We start from the raw sequence: 18,133 nt of genomic DNA on the forward strand, positions 1-18,133 counted from the left end.
GTTATCACTTTCCGCACTAGTTAGGAAAATAACTATTTTATGATGTCGATATTTTCCAAGTTATGGGGGGAAATAGTGACAGTTAGAGGTTAGAGTTAGAGCATAACTATTGAATTGTCTCGTTAATTATGAGTTTTACGACAAAAATGTAGGTACCTATAATACAAAAATAGAACTTAGTAGATAGAATTAACTTTTACATAATTTTGAATTTTGATCTCTTTCATTTTTTTACGAATATTTAAAATTGTTTCAAATATGATTTCCTACAATTATTTCTTTTTGACAATTTTTTTCGTGCGGTTGATATTTTCCGAGTTAGCGGGAATATATTAAAAAGGGGTGGGGGAGCATAATTATTGAATTGAATCTTGTTTCCGAGCTGCCCCAAATTTTATAATTCTAACCTTTAGGGGAGGTCAATAGTGGTGTAAATTTAAAATTGCGACTGAATTCCGCTGAAGGGTTAGCCGTCATATTGATTTTAAAGGAGAACCGTTGATGCTAAATACCTCCACCATTTTCAACTTTTTTGCTCTACTGCTCATTATTTATAATAGTTCCCAGGTAGCAAGACTGTTTAACGCGCTCTATCTGAATCTGCGTTCCATTAGTGTGCAGATGGGTTATAGGTATAGATAGGGCTATTATAGCAATCGCCATTAAACCGGTTTTTGGTACGAAAATAGTGATTAGCAATTAAATTTAAGCATGAATTGTAATTTCGATTACCAAATATCGAATTCCAATTGTGAGTTCTTTCAAAAATCGTGCATGCAGCACTCTGCTTTGAATAACCCTGTTCAAAACATCCTATTTGTGATGATAATTGCTTGTCCTGAAAACGATAATCTTGATTGTAATACAAAAAAACCTATTCATTTTTGTAATTTCAAAAGTAGGGTAGACTACCCAGTGATTGGCCGGTCACATTTCTATTAAGGGATTAAATCATAGAATTATGTAATAAATGTTTATCATTAGGAATATTACGTTCCTCCCTATAAAAAATCAGTTGTAGGTTATACAAAACCAAACATTTCTAGTCTAGATTCAAATTTAAGTTCCAAAAAATCTTGTGTAATACCTTTCTGTCAAAAACTAGTTATTGGCATGGCTTCTCCAGTAATTAGCCACTAATTTGTCAGTTATTGGCCAGGACGGATTATGAAACTTCTAGTGATTAGCCACCACCAATCAGTTATTGGCCGAAAAAGATAATCAAAAAAGAAACAGGTTTAGGTACTAATTAAAATATGTAGTATTTATTCACAGTAAAAAATAGTACACAAAATCAAAATAATTCCCTATTAATATAACTCCCTTTTAATATAAAAGTAAAAAATGATACATAAGTATAAGACTTAATTAATTTTATGTTGGTTTTTTAGACATATATTGCAGCTAAATGTTTGTGAATTTGATTTATGCATATTAAGTCTATTTATGCAAGAAATGTGGTAGGCCCTTCGGCAAAAGTTACATTTAATTCCAAGATTTTGCTCTTTAAAATTATAAGTACACGAGAAGCAAAGACCCTCAGTCAGCTTAGGATTTTTAAATAACGAATTATTCTTGTAGGTTTCCATTACCTCATCGGTAAATAAACTCTTTTTTACCTTCTCTATTGCAATATTTTTCAAATCACATTTTTTGTTATCTTGAAAAGACGAGGAAGATGGTATATCTGACAAAAATTTATCAAGAAGCCAATTGTCTTCACATGTATTAAAAGAATCCTTCTCTGGTAAGATAGGTTGCTCGGTAAGTTTGTTCAACATTTTAGGCTTATCATCATCTTTTATTTCTCGGTTTATACTTTTCTCTGTTTTTTTACTTTGTGTTTTTTCTTTCTTGGCAGTTTTTAAACTTTTAACCTTCTTGGAAATTTTGCTTACTGTAACAGCCTTCTTTTCCAAACGTTGTCTTTTTCTCTCCTCCTTTTCTGCAGCAATCTTTTTTTTAGATTCCTCCTCCTCAGCTTTTCTTTTAATCCACTGGGTAGATGTAATTGCATATGTTATTTTTTCGGTGTTTCTGTTTCCTTTTCGTTTAGGTGTCTTTGCAAACTGCAAAGTCTCATTCAGATTTGGAGGTCTTTGTTCGTTTGTGTTTTCATTATTATTAGGCCTTGATAGTTCAATTTGCTCCGTGCCTGTATGTTCAGGGGGCATATCTTGGACATTAATAATTTGAATATTTTCATCCAGCAGCCCATCTAATATTTGATCGTGACTTACAATTAATACAGGAATCTCATTAATGTTGAAATCGGAAGGTTCAGGCTCTTCTGTATGGACAGTGCTATCGGTAGGCATATTTAAAGTTTGCTGTTCCACCGGAATCACTTCTATGGCCTGAGGAATGTGTTTAAAACTTTTCCATAACTTAAACAACAGTGGTTGTTCATTTTCTGTGACATCCTTATAATCATTGTTAAATTCTTGAATAATGCGATTTCCTACTATGCGAGAGAAATCTTTGTAACTTAAAAATGTGTTACTTAGATTTTCTGACTTTGTTTCGGATTCAACTGTCAATATTTTTTGTCCTCCAAGACACTTGGAATAATCTAAAGCGTTTGGATTCCAAGGGTATAGTCCGCAAGCCTTGAATCCACTTTTTATTGTTTCTGACTTTCCAGTTTGTTCCACGGCAATTTTCAGAACATTTGCAAAATGCTCTTTTGATAATGTCTCTGAATGATGATCTCGTCTCCATTGTATAACAGCCTTTTTCCATCCACTTTTGATAGGCTTGAAAGCTGACACATCTGCCGGTTGAAGAAGTCTCGTAGAGTTAGGATATAGACATATTAAAACAATATTTAGTTTTTTACATAAGATACTAAGGTTGTACGTCATGTGTGTTCGATGACCGTCTAAAAACAAAATGACCGGAAAAGACGTATTCACCTTTTTTAAATGCGGATAAAGTATGTTTTCAATATAATCACACATTAATTCTGCTTTCATCCAGCCCGTATCAGAAAGGCCAATGCCCCATTCACCAGGAACAGACTTGGCGATATTCGCAGGAAGCCGTTTATATGGATACACGACCATCGGTGGTGTTATTCCTCCAGATGCTGTAAAAGTAAACATCACAGTGATGTTAGATTTAGACGATGCATGTTCTACTTCATAAACATTTGATGCCCCCCTAGGCGCTAGAACTTTACTGTTTTTCGGGCACAGATTAAAACATGTCTCATCTGCATTCAGAATACGATCGGGGTACTGTAACACTTCCGTAAGTCCTTTTTCTATGAAAAAACTTTCAACTTCAAAAAACCATTTTCGTATGTCACTTTCCGAAACATTTGCGCTAGCCGCGGTTACAGCTTCTGTTGTACGCAAAGAAATCTCGGGATTTCTTCGTAGGAAAGCTTTGTACCAAGTTTCGCCAGGACGATTGTTAATAAAAGGATTATCTCTGGGATTACTATCAAGAAACTGCTTAACTGATTCCTGCACATCTTCCTTTCGACGTGGAAACCCTTTCCTATGATTTTCGAAAATCCAGTTCACCAAAATTTTTTCTTCTTCTGGTAGAAGAACTGGATTAGGTCCTAAATTTGGTTTCGTAAATTTTTTACTTTTTCGAAATTGTAGGGTTGCCCTTGGAATTTTATAGCGCCTTGAAACTTCTCGTAATGAAAACCCGTTGTTTATTTCATCTAGGGCAGTTTGAAGCTCTTCTTCTGTATACTTTTTTTGATATTTCTCTCCGTCAATAATTTTAGGCATTGTTCCAAAAAAGTTCAGTTCAAGATTACCTGCAAATTTGTAAAAATCAGTTATTGGCCCTGTGTAACATCAGTTATTGGCCCCCGGCCAATAACTGATTTTAATGATTTGTTTGTAGCATATAGACTAGCAATAGAGTTAATACGCCAAAAGAGTTCAAAATCATTTATAGAAAATATAATTTCGTCGAGATATTTAAAATTCAGTTATTGGCCATCAGGCCAATCACTAATGTAGTATGTGTTTTATAATCTAGAGATTGGCCGTCATTTATTTTCTTAAATTTACTAGTTATAACATAAAAAAATTATTTAATTAGCCACCAATTACGTAACTAACACAATCAAAGTAAGAAAATCAGGGTTTTAAAGAAAATAAACTGCACAAACACTTACCAAAATGTAGTCGCCCTTAGCAAATACTTTAGAAATCTAACTAATACTACACATGACTGAGAGACCTGTTAACAACGAGTTGTAGCACGCAAATGGCAGACTGTTTAACAACGAAATTTTATGGAAGTGGCCTTGAATGTTGGAAGACGAATTTGATACTGGTATTTAGTATTAGTTGTACAGTGGTGCCTTGTTTTTAAAAGTTTTTTAATGGGGGCCAATGACTAACACAAATATTAAATATGGCCAATCACTGGGTATTCTACCCTATTTGCTCATCATCATCAATGGCGTTATAACTCTTCGAGACTCTGCCACATTTTTTATTATTTAAAATCAATACAGCTGCCCACGATGTGATATTTGATACCGTTCACGTTATCAACACCAGTAATAAAAATTTAATGTGTTTCTCGGTCGATGATCGAAATGCCACATCAGCGACTTGTTAATTATTGTGTTTTGACTGGAATAAGAATGTGAATTTTAACCGAATTTTTAACGTGCTAACAAATTGCACATACAATTTTTTTTTGTTTATGCTTATTTTTTATTATAATAAATATGTTGATTTTCACCCATTCGTGAGCAAAAATTTGGTTGTTTTGACTTCTGAGTAATACCAAAAAGTCAAAAATCGTTATAACTGAAAAAACTCGACAGAGTTATGCTCGATAAACTCATAATACTCATAAAGCTAATAAAATATTTTTGATCTTTTCGTTTCACATGATTCACTGAGCGTTGGCTTATTTTTTAATATTTTTCCTTATTTTTTTTTTAATTCATTGAATTATAGCGTTGATTGAGATATTAGAGGCCGTCCAATATATCAATCAACGATTATAGTGAATATGCTTATTTAATTTAAAAATAAAATAATTCTATCCTCTTCTTCTTGCTGTGCCTGTCCGTGACGAATGTTGGCGATCACCATGGCATGGCAATCTTTATTTTATCTGCAGCAATGCAGGAAAGCTTCACATATGTTGAGTTGAACCAGGTTCTGAGGTTCTTTAACCAGGATGTTCTTCTTCTTCCTGGACCTCGCTTTCCAAATATTTTTCCTTGCAGAATGGCTTATAGGAAGGCATATCTGGATTCATTTCGCATAATGTGTCCAAAGTATTCCAACTTTTGAGATTTGATGGTGGTTAATACTTCTCGGTTTTTCCCCATTCTTCTGTAAGGACCTCCTCATTTGTGACCCGATCAGTCCATGGGATTTTAAGAATTCTATTATAAGTTCAAAAAAAATTCAAAAAAATATGCTTGAAATATTTATTTCAAACTCTAAGCTCACCCCACCTTAAGGATAGCTATGACACGAATTTGATAGGCAAGCCATGCAAGTCGTTTTTGTCTATGTATGAAATTTAATAAAAAAAATGTCTCATCCGGAAAGCAGATGGGTGCAGGTCGACCTATATTCGGATCTTAGACTATAACGTATATATAGTTTCGTAGAGTTTTGCTATCAGCCGTTGATGATTTGCTGATGAACGCTACTCGTGTTATTTCTTTCCGTTCATGTTCACAAGAGCATGTGTTAACAAGTAATTGGACTTCGTAAGTCCTAGGTTTTCATCCAAAGTAATCGAAAGTAGAACTGGAAGTCGATATTTTAACTCTTCGTGTAACTTTGCGTCGATTCATATACGATTTTACTAATTTTGGATCATATTCATTTACATTAATATCATACTTTGAGTCACTTTAAAACAGATACTTGCGGTTGCAACTCTAAAACTGAAGTCCGATGTTAAATTACTCATCTTTAATACCATCCTTGTGTTATAATCTTTTATTCGAAACCTCATTATTTGTCATTATATCTGTATTAATACGGAGGAGTTGTATGTAGGAGGACAGACGGAAAGACACTCATGAAACCGGAAGTATATATATGTTCTCGCCTTGCGAAGGCTCGTCGAATAATATATCACTTTTACTATTCCGGTGACTTTAAAACAGTATTTCCGGTCCCATTTGTAAAACCGGAAGTCCTTGGTCAAATTTCTCACCTTTAGTACCATCCTTGGATTATAAGCTTTCATTCGACACCTCATTTGTCATTCAACCTGGTATAGTGACGGAAGAGTTATATTCGCGGTCGGACGGACCGACGGACAGACAGCCTTGGTCAAATTGCTCATCTTTAGTACCATCCTTGGATTATAAGCTTTCATTCGACACCTCATTTGTCATTTTACCTGGTACAGTAACGGAGGAGTTCTATTCGCGATCAGGCAGACCGACGGACCAAATTGCTCATCTTTAGTACCATCGTTAGATTATAATCGTTCATTAGAAACCTCATTTGTCATTTTCCCTGGCATAATGACGGAGAGAAGTTACATTTGCGGTCGGACGGACAGATGGACAGACAGCCTTGGTCAAATTTCTCATCTTTAGTACCATCCTTGGTTATAAGCTTTCATTCGACACCTTATTGGTCATTCTACCTGGTACAGTGACGGAGGAGTTATATTCGCGGTCAGGCAGACCGACGGACCAAATTGCTCAACTTTAGTACCATTGTTGGATTATAATCGTTCATTTAAAACCTCATTTGTCATTTTCCCTGGCATAATGACGGAGAAGTTACATTCGCGGTCGGACGGACAAATGGACCGACAGCCTTGGTCAAATTTTTCATCTTTAGTACCATCCTCGGTTATAAGCTTTCATTCGAAACCTTATTTGTCATTCTACCTGGTACAGTGACGGAGGAGTTATATTCGCGGTCAGGCAGACCGACGGACCAAATTGCTTATCTTTAGTACCATCGTTGGATTATAACCAATCATTCGACACCTCATTTGTCATTCTACCTGGCATAATGACGGAGTAGTTACATTCGCGGTCGGACGGACAGATGGACAGACAGCCTTGGTCAAATTTATCAGCTTTAGTACCATCCTTGGATTATAGGCTTTCATTCGACACCTCATTCGCTATTCTACCTGGTACAGTGACGGAGGAGTTATATTCGCGGTCAGGCAGACCGACGGACCAAATTGCTCATCTTTAGTACCATCCTTGGTTATAAGCTTTCATTAAATGTTCTAAACATTAATTACATTTTCATTCTAAATTAGACAATTAGACAAATTTGAGTGATATAATTGTTCTTCCCTGGTATAATTTTATAATATTGGGACATGAGAAGTAGGTAACAAACTATGATGAACCAATATGCGAAATAGATTTTTCCAATACTTTTGGTTTAGATTTTACCACGAGATACGAGCACAGTATTTATCCGAGTAAAATTTTCAGCGAGACCCCGTCCTTAAACCTCCTAGAAAACGAAAAGTTCGCACCTCATATATAAAACGATTTCGAGTCATCTTAGCGAGACCGCACCTGCATACCTCTCTGTACTGATACTAAACTATCAGCTGACTATAAAGTCTGGAGTCCGCGGCTTCGCTTAGATATCTATTGCGTTATTTCTCCGATAGAGGCAGCATCTCTCGGGAAAGAATCTTTTCTCTCTGTTGCACTGCGACTTGGGGACCTCTCTTTCATACAACGGCCGGCCTTAATATAGAATTATTCTTGAAATTGTTTTATACTTTATTTATATTTGCATTTTTGAATTTTTACCTATACTATAAGACCACTGGGCGTTAGATCATAATTGCAAGTATAACCTATAAGTTATACCTATGTATGAATGAGTTATGGGAATTAATTTTTATTTGCGTCTAATAAAGATAAGTTTATGTTTTATGATGTTGTAGGTATAGAGCAATTTTTACACAATGTTACAATACATTTTTCACGATATGTTAGTGATTTGACCTTGTTTGTTTGTTCTTTCCCATCGAATAGTATGTCGCTAAATACTTAGAGATGTTAATGTTATCGATCTTGCTACTATTCTAAGTTTAGGTCGGAAACTGCTACAAATTGTCGAAAATCTAATAAAGTAATATTTGACCTATTGACTCGTTTTTAGAAAAGCCATTAATTTACTAATGCTATATCGATCAGTTGTCTGAATACTAGCATAACTTCTTGTCTCCGATTTTAGTGGCATCGTTTCCAACAAACCCGTTAATCCATGCCTCCTATTAGACCAGGGCGCATCTGTAAAAATATTAGTACATTTGGACGTTGAGAGGTGACTCAAATTTTTTTGTAGAAATTGCTTGAAAATAACTCAAATAATAATATTTGAGTTATCCTCCCTCTCAAAAAGGTCCGGAACATTGTTTAAATAATCAAAATGTCAAAAAATTAAGGAAAAATTCGATTTTTTTCTTGGTTTTTTGATTATAACTTTAAAAGTATTCATTTCCGAGAAAAGTTGTACCGACATAAAAGTTGCGTAATTAAATTTCCGATAATACAGAATTGGTTAAAAATTTAAAAAATAGTCACCCTTGTTGCAAAATAGCAATAATTGTGAAAAAACATACAAAAACAAGTATTCGCATTTTACGTTTTTCAACCATTTATGCTACACTTAGGACCTTCATATTTCAGCCTGAAAAACGTTATGATACAGTAAAACAATACTGTAAATTTCATTAAGATCGGTTTAACAGATTTTGCAAAATAAATTTTGCAATCCAGCTTTCGTAAAAAAAATTCATTTTTTCAAAATGTTACAGGACTGAAAATAAAGCAGATAGCAAGTTAAAAAAAATTTTGCATATATAGAAGTGTAGTGTACCTTTCATTTGCAATTTTGCAAAAGTAAAATCGATTAACACCACGGCGTCAGGAATTTTTTTAAATAAACGTTAATTATTGGTGCTACGCGCAGGACAGCGGATAGTTTGCTCTGATTGGGCATTCCAATGACCTTTGATAATGATTGATACATTTTAATTTTCATTACATTTCGATATAAATAAATAAATTTGTTTATTGCAAAATAAAAACACATACTCTATCCTTTGAAATAACACTTTTATTAGCAAAAACTTTCTTTGTTCATATATTTTAACTTAAATAATAAAAGTTTATTATTTTTAAACATATGCAATTGTTTAAACAATATTTCACAAACTAATAAAATTAGTTTGATTTTTGTGGAATTAAAATATTAAAATACAACAAAATATAGAGTAAGAAAATAATATATTAGATAAAGATTGGAAGAAATTTTGGTGGAAATCAACTTGTGTGAATCGAACACCGCTGTCCTGCGCGTAGCACCAAAAATTATTGTTTATTTCAAAAATTTTCTGACGCCGTGGTAATTAATCGATTTTAATTTTGAAAATTGCAAATGAAAGGTACAGTACACTTCTATAAGCAAAAAATAATTCAACTTGCTATCTGCTTTATTTTCAGTCCTGTAACATTTTGAAAAAAATGAATTTTTTTTGCGAAAGCTGGATTGCAAAATTTATTTTGCAAAATCTATTGAACCGATCTTAATGAAATTTACAGTATTGTTTAACTGTATTATAAAGTTTCTCTGGGTGAAATATGAAGGTCCTAAGTGTAGCATAAATGGTTGAAAAACGTAAAATCCGAATACTTGTTTTTGTATGTTTTTTTAGCAATTATTGCTATTTTGCAACTAGGGTGACTATTTTTTAAATTTTTAACCAATTCTATATTGTAGGAAATTTAATTACGCAACTTTTATGTCAGTACAACTTTTCTCGGAAATGAATACTTGTAAAGTTATAATCAAAAAACGAAGAAAAAAAATCGAATTTTTCCTTCAATTTTTGACATTTTGATTATTTAAACAATTTTCCGGACCTTTTTGAGAGGGAGGGTAACTCAAATATTATTATTTGATTTATTTTCAAGCAATTTCTGCAAAAAAATTTGAGTCACCTCTCAACGTCCATCTCAAAACAGATGCGCCCTGGACTATATATACTTGCAGTTACGAAATAAACGTTTTCCTTTGTGCTTGTGATTCTATCTACTAGCTTGTTCGAGAGGGTCTGTATTATCAAAATTAGATGCTATAGTAACACACTTATTATCATAGTACTCGGTATTCACTTTTTTGTAAACGAAATAATAAATCTCTGCTGGTAAATAAATTATTAAAAAATATCCAATGGTTTACAGGTTCGGAAATGCAAGCTAACTATCAAGCACTACCTTGATTCTAAGGTCAAATAACTGCGATCATTTTTAGTGATTGTTTTGACAGTATAAAACTGGCCCAAAAATCCCAAAATTTGTAGCCGAATCGACTAAGCTTTCCACATATAAATTGTTTCAATGACATGTGCATATGTATTATTTCACAATCATTTCATTTCCTTTATTTTTGTATTTGTTATCTAAAATTATATTCGTTAAAATATTAGTTACTGCGGAATATTTTCTCCTAAATATGATAAAATATAAACCGTTTTATGCAAATCGCAATAAACGAAAGTAGAATTTAAAAAAATACATTGTTCATAGATTCACATTCAACTGAATACTGAAATACTGCACGTTTTGATAAATTGATAATTTATTTAAGTCTACCGTATTATAGTCCTATTTATAGATCAGTAAAATAAAACTTAAAATGACGATTGAATAATTTACCTATAATTCAGAGATTTATTCTCGAATATTATAACAAGCATTAATCAACAAGGATAATCCAGCAAACGATAAAAAAGGCCGATAAGAAACTTTTATTATTAAATGTGTAAATCCAAGCGCCGTCAGCAAATTTGTCGGATGTTTACAATGTTTTATTGAAAGGATAGTGGAAATATAACACAACAAAAATTATAAGTCTGTTTACTACTGTCTAAAATATCAATGGAAAATTTTTCTTTAAATTTAAACAAATTAAAAAAAAATAATTTTATTATTTAGTTAAAAAAACATAAAATTTTCGGTGAGTATCAATAGGACGTTAGCCTATAATGGGTTAATAAAAGAATGCGAATACTCTATCGTATCATTAAGGAAAAATTATGAAAACACAGGATAACGAATCGTAGAAAATATAACTCAGCAGACAATGCATTGATAACGAAATGCAGCTTAAATTATATAGCCAATATCACCCTTCAATAAATTTGTTATGATTTATAATAATTATGAATTACCGAACTACAAACAAAATAAATTCTTAATCAGCGTTGACGTACCCGTTTATCATAAGCTATGACACATCGGTATGTCATGGGCATTGAAAAGATTAAGGTAGGTATTGTTTGGTTAATTTTTGGACTATGTACTACAAATATCTAGGTATCAATATTTCGCACGATGAAACATTAGACAATGCCATAAGAGAAAGAAATACGCCAGGCAGAAAAGCCATCACAATGTTAAACAGCATTTTATGTGACCAATCCATCAGCAAAGAAAACAAAAAGAGGATATTTATATATATGTGAGCCTAACAATAATACAGTATGCGGCAAAATACAGAGTACTGAAATGTTTATGATTATTTATATATATCTAGTATACATGCCTTGCCTTGCAAATATTATTCACGACGACGCACGTTCCCGTTAAAACAGATGTTAAAGATGCCCTTTGGCCAGTGGCGGATCTACGGGGAGGGAAAATGAGGAAATTTACGCAACTAACAAGGTCCAAAATTAAAGAAAAAAATTGTTCAAACATTAAAATATATTAGCTGACATGAAACCGAAACCACAGCAAGACAAATTCAACAAAATAAACAGGCTAGTTAGGAAAATAAAGCGAACTTAATGCCTAATCTATTATTTATGTCTTTTATATAATCTGAGTTTATCTTTTTTATGTCTTTTGGTTGGTTTTTCATTGGAAGTTCCCCCTAAGGCAAATTTCCCCTCCCAAGGTAAAAAACCGCCTCTGGCACGAAAAAATCTTTAATTCTAGTCCGCAATTCCGAAATGGCAGACGGTGAATCTGTCCGACTCCTTCAGCATAGTTCTGGTGAGTGGTAACTCCCAAAATGATTGCGCAGTATTCGAAGAGACTCCCTGACAGTGTAACAGGTTGTCCCGTCCTGCTGAAACCATAGTTGATTTTAAGCTTGGACCGTTTTCGTGATCTTTTCGTATGACCGAAAATAGTACTCCACCATAAAAATGTTTTCTGCAAAACTGAACCATTCTGAAGCACCTAACGTTATCACGACATTCACATACGTTATAGCGACGTTCGGAAACCACTCAGTACGTTTCGGCGCCTGACACATACTTTGAGGCATATGAATTTCAGTACTGTTTATTTTGCAGCATACCGTACATATATGAGACTATAGTAAAACGTATCAATCTATCTCTATACAGGTATGAGGTATGGCCACTGAAAGAACACTGGCAACGCTGAGAGCAACGGAAATAAATTTTTGGAGAAGAGCAGCAGAAAGATCTAGAAAAGAAAGACTCGCTGAAAGACTAACGATATCACTCGCTGGCGCGTGAACGGCACCTGACTAAAGTAACCATATCACGCGCTGGCGCGTGATCGGCAGCGAATCGGTTAATTAATTTTTTATACTTTTCAAAATGTAGATTGGGTTTTAAATTATATAAAAGTACTTACCGCAGCATCTGGACCGTGTGCATTCGGAGTGGTGGGTGGTGCCGGTCTCGAGGGAAAACCCTGGTGAGACTGGTGCTGTGGACTAGGCGGCATCCCAGGACCGGGTCCGGGTGAATGGCTGGGTGGTTGCGACGGCTGCGGAGATGGTTGACTGACCGGCGCTGAGGAATTCGCCTGTCCAGGACTTCCGGGTCCTGGACCAGGGCCCGGACCGTGTCCACCCGGACCTTGTGGCCCACTCGACCAATTGGAGCGGCCTTCACTGTAACCCGGGCTTGCTGCTGAACCGCCTCCGTACGCCGGAGATAACTGTAACAAAATGGTGCCTATTAGCAAAATCCGTTATCTATTAACCTTAAGGCGTACCTATATGATAGCTGTAACAATTCTATTAAGACAACTAAAGATTTAGTCGTACGATACACCAGAAGTAGGAAAACCTTATGAATACATTATGGCAAAGAGAAGAAAAGAGAATATACCATGTGCGGGACACCATTAGAAAGGCATTTAGATGGAGTATTCAGACATAACGATCGTCCACGATTATTTTTTCGATACTTGCACCATCTTAGCAAAAAATCTCCTAATTCATTTAAAGTACAACACCGCTTAAAAATGAAACATAACATCAATGCGAGGAAGACAAAAGTCTTAGATACAAAGTCTACTGTAATAAAACAATTAAAAATAATTGAAATAAATCAATAAACAATATTTTTAATTTAAGACTCTTTGTCAAAAGAAACTGCTTTCTGGTTGCATCCTGAATCTCAGGTTTTAACAATCTATAAGCACGGAGACGACGAATATAGAAGAAAGCAGAAATAGTGTTGCCCAAAATCGGTCTTGGTCTTGTTCTTGCATATACGCAAGACCAAGACCGCCTAATTTTAGCAAGACCAAAACCAAGACCGAACGTGCAAGATTTGAGCAAGAACAAGACTAACCCTGCGAGACTCTTGCTTCTTGCAGTTAGGACCGAGTGACGTTTTAGGGAGTATAGTAGTTCGAGTATATGCTTAGACGCATAGTAGAGACTCTATGAGACGCAAAAAAGTATGTAACAGAAATTTGGAAAATTGGACTTACGTGCATTACGAACAAAACCATAAGCATACATAGCGAATCAAAATATCCATTAAAAGAACACTTTGACATATTTGATACGTACACAGAGGTCGTAAGTACAATGTAAAAATAAAACATTTTGTACATTCTTTCCCAGTAGCAGACGAAAAAGCGCGGCTATTTTCGACTAACTAAAACAACAGTCTATTATAATTATATTTTAACATAATGAACAATAGTTACATTGAACAACAATAGGGTAGTTTCTTTCTTTGATATGCAATACTTTCGGCGTTTATGACACATGTCGCGTTGTTATCGCAACAGATTATGTTACCTTTTCCGTATGGTATCTGTGATAAACAAATTTAAACTCATTCTTTTTAATCGCCGAGCAGACTAAAAACACAAAATTGACACTTTCGCATTTTAATAAAGTCTCTATTTTCATGCTTTTTTAAATTACTTTAATCATTGTAGTATTAGTGGTATGCAAAAGTAACGAGACAAATTAATAACAGATAATTCCGAAGTATGTACCCTGTAAACAACATACCGAAATATTTAAAGTAACGAAGTAACGGTAGGGTATTGGACCAGGGAAAGTAACAATAAAATACCCTACTTAGGGTATTGGATAGTAACGAGTATAAAGTATTGTATTACTTTGTACTTTGTATTAATTCTTGGTAAAAAAAAATTACTATAAAGATAAAGTAACAGTAATGCCAAAGCTATTGCGTACTGTTCTGTAATTTAATTTGTACATATGTATTGTATTTTATTTTTAAATAAATGGCAAATGGTAAACTCTTTTATTCCATTTCATGTAAGGTGAGGGTAGATAGATCAATCCCTTTCTAATAGATAGACAATGACATGTTCTTTGAAATACAGTCTCAAGTTTATATTATTAATTTGGTTTTTTGTATTTTAACGATGTTTTATAGACTAAGAGCCGCTATAGGTGAAATTTCTTAATCATTTTAGGCACGATGGGACCCTATAACTTAAATAGTAGAACCTAAAAGAAAACGTTTGGCAACACTGTGCCGTCACTTTTCACTGGCACATGCGTCGACAGTGGCGCATCAAACTTTCCACTTATGGACGGGAAAAATAAATTAAAAGTTACCCTCCCTTACTAACAGAATTAATTTTTTTTATTTTTTTAAGTTCTATGTGATTAAGACATAAGATTCATCGTATTTTTAACCCACCACCCCCTTCCCCCTGCCCCCACCATCAAAAACTTCATTTTTCGTTTTTATTTTTTTTTTGGTGGGTTGCAATGAATTTTAAAATTTCAAAAAATTCACACGCACAGCTGAGGCTTTTATAAAAGATGCCTATTTTTTATAGACCTATAGGTAGAGTGTACATAACCTAAAAAATTAAGACATTTTTTTTTCAAAAAAGCGTGTAACTTTTTTTGTGAAATAGCTGCGGGTCTAATTTTTTCTTAATCTTGTGTGTTTTATCAAACACTATATTTTTAATTTTTTTCAGATTTTTCCGTAAGGCTCCCCACCTTCAAAAATCCGAAAAACTGTTTTTTGGGAGGTTTTGGGGGATTTTCCTTATGTTATGGACTTCATAATATATCAAATCAATTTTATTTTTTGAGGTTATATGTAACTTGAAGTAACTGAGTCCTTTAGAATATTTCAAAATCAGAAAAACATGTTCAAACCCCCCAAAACCCCCTTAAAAAACAGTTTTTTGGATTTTCGAAGCTGACCAGCGTTACAGAAAAATCTGAAAAAAATTAGAAATATAGTGTTTGATAAAATACACAAAACTAAGAAAAAATTAGATCTGCAGCTATCCCCAAAAAAAGTTATATACTTTTTTCGAAAAACAAAACTTTAAAAATTTTTTGAGGTTATGTACACTCAACATACAGGTCTATAAAAAATAGACGTGTTTTATAAAAGCCTTCACTATGCGTGTGAATTTTTGAAATTTTAAAATTGATTGCATTCCACCAAAAAAAAAATAAAATCGAAAAATAAAGTTTTTGATGGTAGGGGCAGCGAGAAGGGGGTGGTGGGTTAAAATTGCGATGAATCTTATGTCTTAATCACATAGAACTTTAAAAAATGAAAAAAATTAAATTCTGGTAATGAGGGAGGGTATTTTTTAATTTATGTATCCCGTCCATAAGTGGAAAGTTTGATGCGCCACTGTAGACGCATGTGCCACTGAAAAGTGACGGCACAGTGCTCAAACGTTTTCTTTTAGGTTCTACTATTTAAGTTATAGGGTCCCGTCGTGCCTAAAATGATTAAGAAATTTCACCTATAGCGGCTCTTAGTCTATTAGTACATGTAAGCTTATTAAATGCAAACGTTTATTAGAAACAGACTGACTCTCGTGGGCCATGGTAGATAGCTAATTTAGTTATAGCATAGATCCGGATCGCTTAGATCGTGGGTTCAAACCCCACCCGGTGTCAGTTGTTTAGACGTTTATTAATTTTGTTGGTCGTTACTAATATGGCTATGTTAATAAATCAAGATTAAAATATACCTACTCTGTTACGTTGTTCTAAGGTCTAAAATAACGCTTAATAAATAGCAATAGACTAATGGGTAACTGCGAGACTTGCAAGACTCTTGCTGCAAGACCAAGACCAAGACCGATAGCGTAAAACCAAGACCAAGATCAAGACCAGGTGTATTGGTGCAAGACCAAGACTGTCTAAGTCTCGTCTTGTTCTTGCATTTGGGCAACACTAAGCAGAAAGGACAACGGTCACGTATCTACTCTTCTTTCGTGCTTTCGTCTAGGAAAAGAGCCGAAAGACAGTTTCAAGTACTCAAAAATCTGAGTAAAGATGAACAAGGGAGAAAGGCAGTTTTTGTTTTTATTTGATTCAGAGTTGGACCACCATCTCCAGATAGCTATTTCTGCCTCTCAGGCGTCATCGGTGGAGCTATGCAGTCACAACTCTAAACCAAATATCAACAGCCTACGTTATTTAAGGGAAACTACCGCGAATGCAATAATTCCACCTTCAGACGCAAAACAGCGACATTTTTCGTAAAAATGAGGAAGACGAAAAGTCTCAGATAAAAGTTTACTGTAATAAAACAATTAAAAATACTTAATTGAAATAAAACAATAAACAATATTTTAAATCTAAGACTCTTCGTCAAAAGACGAATAACGCCAATGGTTTGCTAATAAATATGTCATTTTTTCTGTCACATCAAAAGCAAATGTGACGTTACAGGAAAAATTACATATATTAGCAAACCATAGGCGTTATGTTTCATTTTTAAGAGGTATTGTAGGTACTTTAAATTAATTAAGACTTTTTGCAAAGACGGTGCATACAGTGGAACCTCGATAAGTCGGATTAATCGAGACTGCGGCCTATCGGGGTTATCGAAAATCCGGGTTAGCCGGAGAATATTGTAAAAATTAGTAAAATACCTATAAATAATAAACAAATACAGATTATAATTGCAAAAACATGAAATACATATCAACAGTACATCTAAATTATGTACATACAGTATTGTTTATTTCTGGTAAAAAACTGTCAAAGTGAAAAAATGTTTGTTTTGTCTGATGAAAATCGGTCCGGGTTAGCCGGACTTCCGGGTTATCGGGGTTTCACTGTATATCGAAAAAAATCGTGGACGATCGCTATGTCTGAATACTCCATCTATGTAAATGCCTTTCTAATGATGTGCCGCACATCGTATATTCACTTTTTAAAAATAAGAGATTGGGGAATTGGAAGGGAGGGGGTTGACAAATGACAGATGTATGTATCGTAAAAATGTGTCCCCCTTAGAACAAAAATCGACCTGTTTCCTCATTTCCTTAAGATCTATAAATAAATACTGCCAAATATCGAGATGGACTGTTTTCATAGGCCCACCCTGTATATCCCCGCCGAACTCCAGATTTCAATTTGAAGTTTTCCGAAACCACATTATTAACCCTTACATCAGCGGTGTTATTTACATATAGTTCGTGTAATAAATAGATAAGAAGTTCAATTATGTTCAATGTTTAAAATCAAATATAATCATATTTAATAATAAACAACAGTAAAACATTTGAAAATATCGCATATTTATATTTTTTAATATTTTGTTGAGCCCCTTCTAACTTGATTACCGCTAGTACCCGTCTTGGCATAGTTTAAGGGCCGGTTGTTCGAACGCTAATCAACAATGATCACTATCAAATATTTAATTACTGTCACCAACTGTCAATGTCAACTTTGACTGGGTTGCTGAAAACATAATTGATTATAATTATGAGATTAGCTAATCAATTAACATAACAATTATTGACATAATTGATTAACTAATTTCATAATTGTAATCCATAATTATGTTTTCAGCAACCCAAACAAAGTTGACATTGACAGTTGGTGACAGTAATTAAATATTTGATAATAATCATTTTTGA

General features: G+C 34.0%; 1 protein-coding gene across 5 annotated transcripts in view; it reads right to left on the bottom strand.

The window, feature by feature from the left end:
• The window catches only part of LOC114342253 (trithorax group protein osa), a 449,443-nt gene that overhangs the window by 398,135 nt on the left and 33,175 nt on the right, over window positions 1-18,133 (bottom strand). For all 5 annotated transcript variants that reach the window (XM_050663326.1, XM_050663324.1, XM_050663325.1 and 2 more), the window contains exon 2: window positions 12,629-12,937. In XM_050663326.1, the coding sequence (XP_050519283.1) occupies window positions 12,629-12,937 (309 nt within the window). The remainder of the gene's footprint in view (window positions 1-12,628; window positions 12,938-18,133) is intronic.

Source organism: Diabrotica virgifera, chromosome 10 (genome assembly GCF_917563875.1).
Source record: "Diabrotica virgifera virgifera chromosome 10, PGI_DIABVI_V3a".
Classification (NCBI taxonomy): domain Eukaryota; kingdom Metazoa; phylum Arthropoda; class Insecta; order Coleoptera; family Chrysomelidae; genus Diabrotica; species Diabrotica virgifera.